At 34.9% G+C, this 8,369-nt stretch overlaps 1 protein-coding gene across 1 annotated transcript in view; it reads left to right on the top strand.

The window, feature by feature from the left end:
* cdh23 (cadherin-related 23) overlaps nt 1-8,369 on the top strand; it is a 265,137-nt gene that overhangs the window by 204,314 nt on the left and 52,454 nt on the right. Inside the window, 6 exon segments of the mRNA XM_016533594.1 lie at nt 218-407; nt 1,530-1,675; nt 2,730-2,949; nt 3,030-3,182; nt 4,506-4,619; nt 5,837-5,985. Coding sequence (XP_016389080.1) covers nt 218-407; nt 1,530-1,675; nt 2,730-2,949; nt 3,030-3,182; nt 4,506-4,619; nt 5,837-5,985 — 972 coding nt within the window.

The raw sequence follows: 8,369 nt of genomic DNA, 5'->3' as shown, positions 1-8,369 counted from the left end.
GAACCTTTGTTCTCTAATGACCAATTAAGTGATTTTCAGTGCTTCTCCACCAGCACTGTGAATAATTGATTGGCTCTTAAAAAAAAAATAACAGCCAGGGTTTTAGACAGTTATGCCCCATGCATAAATCTCCCATCATGCCGTTCTGTAGGGAGAGGGCTAGTGTGATTTAATTTCTGCGCCTTAGGACTCGTTTTTCTTCTGCTTCTCTGTGCAGGTATTAGCGGTGGACCCTGATTATGGTGATAATGGGACGGTGGTCTACTCTATAAATCCAGAGAACCCCTTCTACACCATCAACCGCAACACCGGGAAGATCCGCACCAGTGGTGCGGTGCTGGACAGAGAGAGTCAAAACGCCCGCTCCGCACAGCTTATGAGGACCATCATTGTCTCTGCTTCCGACCGTAAGAAACTCTCACCTGTCCCATAATGCCTCACTCTGTCTCTGAGGTCACAATAAAATAGTTTTTTCAGGGTTGGAGCTGAACTCTGCAGGACTGCGGCTCTCTAGGACCGAACTTGCCTCTACCCCTGGTCTAGCCTGTCTTGCTGTCTACCTGTCTAGTCTGTGTGTTCAGAATAGCATGCTATAACATAATGGTCTTACCAATTGCAGTATGCAAACTTTCTTTATTACATACACTACCATTCAAAAGTTTGAAGTCAGTGAGACTAGCGAAATTTTTTTACTTTTATTCAGCAAGGTTGTGTTAAATTGATCAAAAGTGACAATAAATAAATTTATAATGTTGCAAAGATTTCCCTTTTTTGCTGAAAATTCAGCTTTTCATCACAAGAATAAATTATATTTTAAAATATATTAAAATACAAAACAGTTTTTTGTTGTGTAACTGTCTAATTATTAATCTAATTTTATTCAAATAAATGCATAAGAGATTTATTTTAGTAAAAATTTTTTTTTAAATATTACTGACTCCAAACTTTTGAACATCTGCCAAATGTGTTGTATATATGTGTATACATTGTATATTGTATCCCACAATGCAGTGTGGTTGGCCTGACTTTTCACAAACTTTTAATTAACCATAATTATTAACCATTTTTCTTTTGTTTTTCTTTTGTACTCATTATTTGATCAAACTTCCATATGAAATATATTGAGGCATATTTAGGCAAAATCATATAAAAAAAATTTTTATTTTTACAAAATTTATTATATGCAAGATATCCAGGTGCTAGCATTTAAAAAAAATCACAATATTATATATCAAAATATGTACTGTTTAAAATGTTTATAATTTTTTAATGCTTTCTGTTTAACTTATTATAAAAAAATAGTATGCGGTGTATACTGTACAGTATTCACCAAGTAGTAAGCTAATACTCCATTCCAAACACATCCTTTGTTTTGTCTCAAAAAGTTTTCTTTGAGTTGTGTTTGACAATATAAACGGACATTTCAGTTTTAAGAATTTCTTCCCCCTCAGTGGATCTAATGACTAGAGAAAACTCGAGAGAAGTTATGCAGTGTGTTAGTGTTCTCTTTGTTGTGCTGCCCTCCTCAGGTGGGACGCCGCCACTGCGCTCTTCAGCCAGCGCTACGGTGTATGTGAACCTCCTGGACCTCAACGATAATGATCCTGCCTTTTTAAACCTCCCATTTGTCGCTGAAGTACCAGAGGGGCTTCCTATTGGATCATCTGTGTTCAGGGTTAGCATTTGATTGGTTGAAGTCTCTACAGGGACTAGGAGTCACTGATTAAATATTCAACAAGCAAAGACTGGCATTTCATTTAGTATGCAAGGGGACCTGGGTTCAAATTCTGTTTTTTAATAAATCAACCAAAACTGCAACTGAGCTTGACGGCCAGAGATCTTCAGGCATTTTAATGTTATGGAAAGGAGTGGATGTGACATTTTGTCAATAACTCACTTTGTGGTGTAAAAGTCATCCATTCAATCCCACAGAATGATTAGAAATATTATTTCTTAAATATGATTAAAAACTTTGCTTCCATTTAGTTACATTACGGTTCAAAAGTTTTTTTTAATGAAATTATTACTTTTATTCAGCGAGGACTCATTAAATCATTTAAATGTAGCATTTATAATGTTACCACAAATGTATATTTCAAATAAATGCTATTTATTTGAACTTTTTATTAATCAAAGAATCCTGAAAATGTACAGACTTATTAATCAGCAAAACTGTTTTCACATTGATAATAATAATGATACATATTCCTTTCCTGCAGCAAATCAGCGTATTAAAATGATTTCTGAAGGATCATGTGACACTGAAGACTGGAGTAATGATGCTGAAAATTCAGCTTTGTTCACAGGAATACATTACATTTTAAAATATATTCAGATACAAAACAGTTATTTTAAATTGCACAATATTACCTTTTATAATTATAATACTTTTTATACATTAGAATAAATAAATGACATTTTAAATTATATTCAAATAGAAAACAGTAATAAAAAAAATAAAATAAACAATATTACAGTTTTTGCCATATTTTTGACCAAATAAATGTAACCTTGGTGAACATGAGACTTATTTCAAAAACAGTCAAAAAAAACATCTTACGGACCAAAACCTTGGAACACGTTTTGCACTCAAAATCAACTTGGCATAAAAATCCAAGGGGTCTTGTACCACTTTTGGGGTCATCTTTGATTTAATGTCAACTTCTACTGAAGTTCTTGTAATAAAACTGTTCTGTGCTCTTCCGCCCCCTGCTGGTTTCCTCCTTCAGGTGCAGGTGCAGGACCCTGATGAAGGTGACAATGGTGCGGTAACCATGGCCCTCCAGATGGGGATGCCGCGGCTGGACTTCAGGCTCAACACCACCACAGGAGTCCTGGTTTCCACCGCAGTGCTGGACCGCGAGCAGATTGGCCAGTATTATCTGAGGATCATTGCATATGATGCAGGCCAGTTTCCACGAACATCCACGAGTACTCTCACTATCACAGGTACAGAGCAGGATCACTGTCCGGCTGTGTTTAGATGCAAATGCTAAGTCTTCTTAATGTCTGTCACTCTTTCTTTGCAGTTTTGGACGTGAATGATGAGACGCCAACCTTCTTTCCCAGCATTTATAACGTATCCCTGTATGAAAGCGTGCCCCGTGATTATGTGGTGGTCAGACTGAACTGCACGGATAATGACGCGGGTCTTAACGCAGAGCTCAGCTATTTTATCACAGGTCAGAGTGCAGAAGGGCACAGATCAGTGGGTGCGAGTGAGTTTGTGCTGACGGAGCAACACTGTGGGATTTTGGTTGGAACTGCTGTGACCCACAGCGAACAGCTTTTAACAGATATGAAGCTGAGGCTCTGTTCCAAAATCTAGTGCTGCAGCCTACATAGGCAGTGCTGTTTTGTGAAGGATCTTTCTAAATATACCCTAATGCATTGCGAAGTGCAAATGCAGTGGGGAAAACATGCATTTAAGATGACAGATGAAGTTCATTCAGTAGTGAAAAGTATTTTGCCAAATATTTGTGTGTGATGTTTTTTATGCTTATTAGAAGAGCACCACATCATTATCTTCACTAAAGGTATTTAAATATAGTTCAATTGGTAAAAAAAAAAAAAACTACTTAACCAACTATTTGTGTGCAATTTTTTATTTTATGTTTGTTAGAAAATTACCACATTATTTTTGCAAAAAGTATTTAAATATAGTTACATTGGTTAAAAAAAATCACCAATTTAGTAAAAAGTTGTTTTTGCAACATATTTTATGCTTAATACTCATTATCTTTGTGAAAAGTAATAGTATAACTTAATTGCTTTAAAAAATTACCAAATATTAAATACAGGTAAATTAAGTCAAGTTAAGTTAAATTTGTCTTTTAAAAAGTTTTTTATTTATTAGCAAATTACCAAACATAATTTTTTGTGAAATTATTTAGAAATTCACAAATTGAGTAAATAATTGTGTGCCATGTATTTTTTGCTTATTTAAAAAGTACCACATCATTATCTTCGTGAAAAGTATTTTAATATAGTTAAATTGATTTTTAAAATTTACAATGTTTACCAAATATTTGTGTATGCTATGTATTTTCTGCTTATTTGAAAAATATCACATCATTATCTTCCTGAAAATTATTTTAATATAAATTGATAAAAAAAAAAAATAAATACAGCATTTTTACCAAACATTTGTGCATGCTATGTATTTTATGCTTATTAGAAGAGTACCACATCATCCTCTTTACAAAAAGTAAGTATAGTTAGATTGATTTGAAAAAATCATTATTTTACCGAATATTTGTGTGCTGTGTATTTTATGCTTATTAGACGAGTATAGGACAACATCATCATCTTAGCAACATGGTAATGCCAAAATCGATTGTGAGGAATGCTATTTGTGTGACAACACATAGGTAGCACATTCAAAATCAGTCAGTTATGAGGTTCCATTATAGTTAGTATGGTGGCTTTTAGGGCAGCACACTAGGGTTTGGAACAGAGGCTGGATGTGTGATTTCTTTGTACTGAATGTGTTTGTGTCCCTTTAGGAGGAAACCAGGATGGAAAGTTTAGCGTGGGTTTCCGGACCGGAGTAGTACGGACCGTGGTTGGTCTGGACCGAGAGACTCAGGCCTCGTACAGGCTAGTGATTGAAGCAATTGGTGAGTTTCCTATTGGTGTTAAAACAATTGGTTATGCATGTGTGCGTGCACATGTGGTATGATCTGCTGCAGCTTCCTGTCTGAATGACTTTGAGTTTAAAGCAAGTGTTGTGGTTTCCTGTGTGAGTTGAGTGCAGCGTTTAGAAATACTGCAGCTGTTACCTGTTTAATGAGCTTCTATATGCTGCCCATTTTTTTCAATACTAAGAATGTTATGTCAAGTCCATCATTATTCTTGTCTGATTCTAAACGTTAATTATGATGGAATGAAATGCATGTTTTGGAAGACCAGAACACATGAATCTGGGAATATTTACTTTTTATAATGTTTCAAAAACAATCACTCTTCCAAGTAATTTTCATGCAAAAATTTGTTTGTTTAATCATATGAATATTTTATTAATTTATTTATTTTAGCTAACATCTTATTTTTTAAATCTTATTATTATTTTTTTTTTTTCTGTCTTAACACATTTTACACCAATAGCAGTGAACGTTGTGGGTCTTTTGTATGTGGCTCAGGCCAGTTTTAGCACAGTCATATGGTATTCTGTTGCTTGGTACAACTATTGTTTATTTAAAGATGACTAGTACTACCAGTAAGTCATAACAGCTGTACTGTGGCAGTGTTTCTATGTTGCTATAAGGCTTCCCACGATCATGGAAAACCTGTGAATATCAGGAATAATATAAATTGGAATGCATATAATATGAATTAGGAAAACAAAATATAATTATATAAATTTGTGTAAAGTATACCAAAACATTCCAGCTAGAATTCCAACTTTTCTTGAGTCTAATCTATTTAAAATAATCCAGTAACACTTTAGATTAGGGAACACTGTTTGTTGACTTGTTGCATATTAACTAGCATATTGACTGTACTTCTAAAGCACATATTAATAGCTTATTCTGCATGATCATATTCTAGATCTCTTAACTCTACCCAGTACTTAAACATAACTACTACAACAACTACTTACTATCAATAGGCAGCAAATTTTTTTTTATTTTTGAGATAGCTCTTAAGTTAATAGTGAATATGTGTTCCCTAATCTTAAAGTGTTACCAAAAATGCTTATCCAATATTCCTAAACAACTGGAAACATTGTAGAAATGCATTGGTCAACCTTGATCTTTGTACTGTATTTTATTTGTACTGAGAGTAGCATTTCCTAGCTGTATTGGCCAGACTTTGGTTGATGGTTTTCCCATAGATAATGGTCCAGCGGGAGGTCGGAGGACAGGAACAGCTACAGTATATGTGGAGGTGCTGGACGTCAATGACAACAGGCCTATATTCCTCCAGAACAGCTATGAGACCAGTGTCCTGGAGAACATACCCAGAGGAACTAGTATATTACAGGTACACACTCATATTCAAAATTCACTAGAAAACCTGTGCTCATTGACATTTAAAAAAAATCATTTTTATTCCGGTAAGCAACAGTAGAACTATTTCAATACTGGTATTATGACATATCACGTGAAGCCATATGTTTGTTACATTGTGTTCGTCTGTAACAATGGCAGCATTAAAATGTTCTCAGTGGTTTTCTGTGATGTCATGTTCCGCTGTGCTGGAAACTGTGACGATCTCTAGGCTGGCAACAGTGCCATAATAGGGTAACCATGACGACGCTTTAAAAATTCTACAAAGTCAGCAGAATCATTTCTGCAGAGTTCTACAACTCATGACTAAATAAAGGGCGTTTTCATTTTCAAAGGGTTTTTACCTCTTTCCATATGTTATTGTAACTGTTATTGAAGTTAGTTTGGGGAATATTCCATCTTTAATATGCAAAGTTTTGTTTTAGTTTGCATGAATTTGCTGTTATGGAACACATGGAGTCACAGTGGCACAACAACAGTTATTTGAAAAAAAATATTTGCAATTTGCAAATACGTACAATTTGGACACTTGAAGCGCACTTAATGTCAGAAGTGCAGTATTTAAAGATAGCCCAAAGACATTTTTCCAGCAAAACATTTCTTAAAAATAAGTTTTAAATGATAAAACAATAAATATACTGTTCAAAATAATGATTTTATGGCTGTTAAATGCAGTGTGGTGTACTGCAATACGACGTAATTAATTACTGTAATTAAGTAAGGGATTACTCTGATTTTTTCTGTAATTTAATTACTGTACCTTCTGATGTAATTGCATTAAATACTGTATAGACTATAGAACAATTCCATATAAAACAATAGTGAATTTAACATAAAAATTTAACAATGTTAAAATATATGTTTTAATGTCACCTTCTCCCTTTAAATACTTTGGTCAGTTCAAGAATAATTTATGCAATTTTGTATTCAATAATTTGTAAGAATTAAAGGAGCAGTTTCATGTCTGTCCTTGTATTGTTCAACTGGTCGGAGCTGATATGGGATTTAGAAGGAAATAAATACTGCAATACTTTTTACAGAGAGTAATTAGTACAGTAATCTAATTACAATGTTGAAAATGTCATTTGTAACTAGTAATTAATTACTTTTTAGGGGTAACTTACCCAACACTGGTCAGATGTCAGTAGAACAAGTCAGTGGTTACACAATTGTGAATGAATGCAAATTGGTTTGCTATTTTATTTTCTAATGCTATGACATTCAGACATGTTTAAGTGTGATTTAAAGGCAGGGTATGTGATTTTTCAAAAACACTTTAGAAAACTGATTCGGGCCGAATCGCAAAACAAACTTGTAGCCAATCAGCAATAAGGGGCGTGTCTACTCGTGATGTGGAGGAGAGCGCGTTCAGTGCATTGCGCCGCGCCGCTCTCGTCCGTAGACACGGTGTAACATTGGTTTTGCTTTGTTTCACAGAACTAATCGTTGCCTGGGTTGCGTACGTATATGTGGGGCGGAGCTATCAAAATAGGAGCAAGACACTTTTGGGGTAGGGGCGTGTTTGTTTTGGTGATTTCAAATATCAACATTGGCTACCAGAAATCCCTTACTCTGCCTTTAAGTGTACAAATACTCTTGTGGTTACATACATGCAAATGAATCAGAATTTACCCTAAATAAATAGTAATGTTGTTAATGCCCAGTCAAAATGGCCACCATTACTCAGACAGCACCTGGTCTTTGCTCAACCAGGTCATGTGTGTTAGTCTCCTCAACCGCAGAGAATGTGATGTAGGCAACGTCCAGCTGTTTATAGAGTTGCGGCCACCATATGGTCGGATTGTTGAGTCACATCTTGTTTCGATTGAAGCGAATGGTGAATGAAATGAGTTGGCTCGTCTCTGTCAGTGCTGATAGCCGAGGTTGCAGCTTCTGCTCTTGTGTTTGCTTTGATTGTATGTTTGTGCACTTATAGGTACATATCTATAGCTCTTTTCCAAAACCTAGTAAGCTTATGGCCTAAAAAGTATTTTAAAGGGCTTCATAGGCAAACTCCATATGATTGAATACCGTTAACATAACGTTTTAATACAAACACGGAGAGTGTTATCTGTTAGCATAGCTTAAATATGAATACCATGAATTCCAGCTGTTGTAGATTTTGAAGCAGCATCCAGTGCTATTTTAGTGTGTGTATATATATATATTAGGGCTGTGCGATATTGAAGAAAAATGCGATATGCGATAACTCATTAAATAATTCGATATTCGATATGCGATACGATAATGCTTAAAGTGCCACATGCTCAGATGAAACAGTTTTACTCAGCTGTTGCTGAGTCAGTTCTGTGAACTTCTATAACTATCTTGTGTCATATATATATGGTTATTTGTATG

The sequence above is a fragment of the Sinocyclocheilus rhinocerous genome, unplaced genomic scaffold (assembly GCF_001515625.1).
Source record: "Sinocyclocheilus rhinocerous isolate Xijiao unplaced genomic scaffold, SAMN03320098_v1.1 scaffold304, whole genome shotgun sequence".
Lineage (NCBI taxonomy): Eukaryota > Metazoa > Chordata > Actinopteri > Cypriniformes > Cyprinidae > Sinocyclocheilus > Sinocyclocheilus rhinocerous.
Note: the sequence above shows the minus strand (reverse complement) of the source record. Positions and strands in the feature narration are given on the sequence as shown.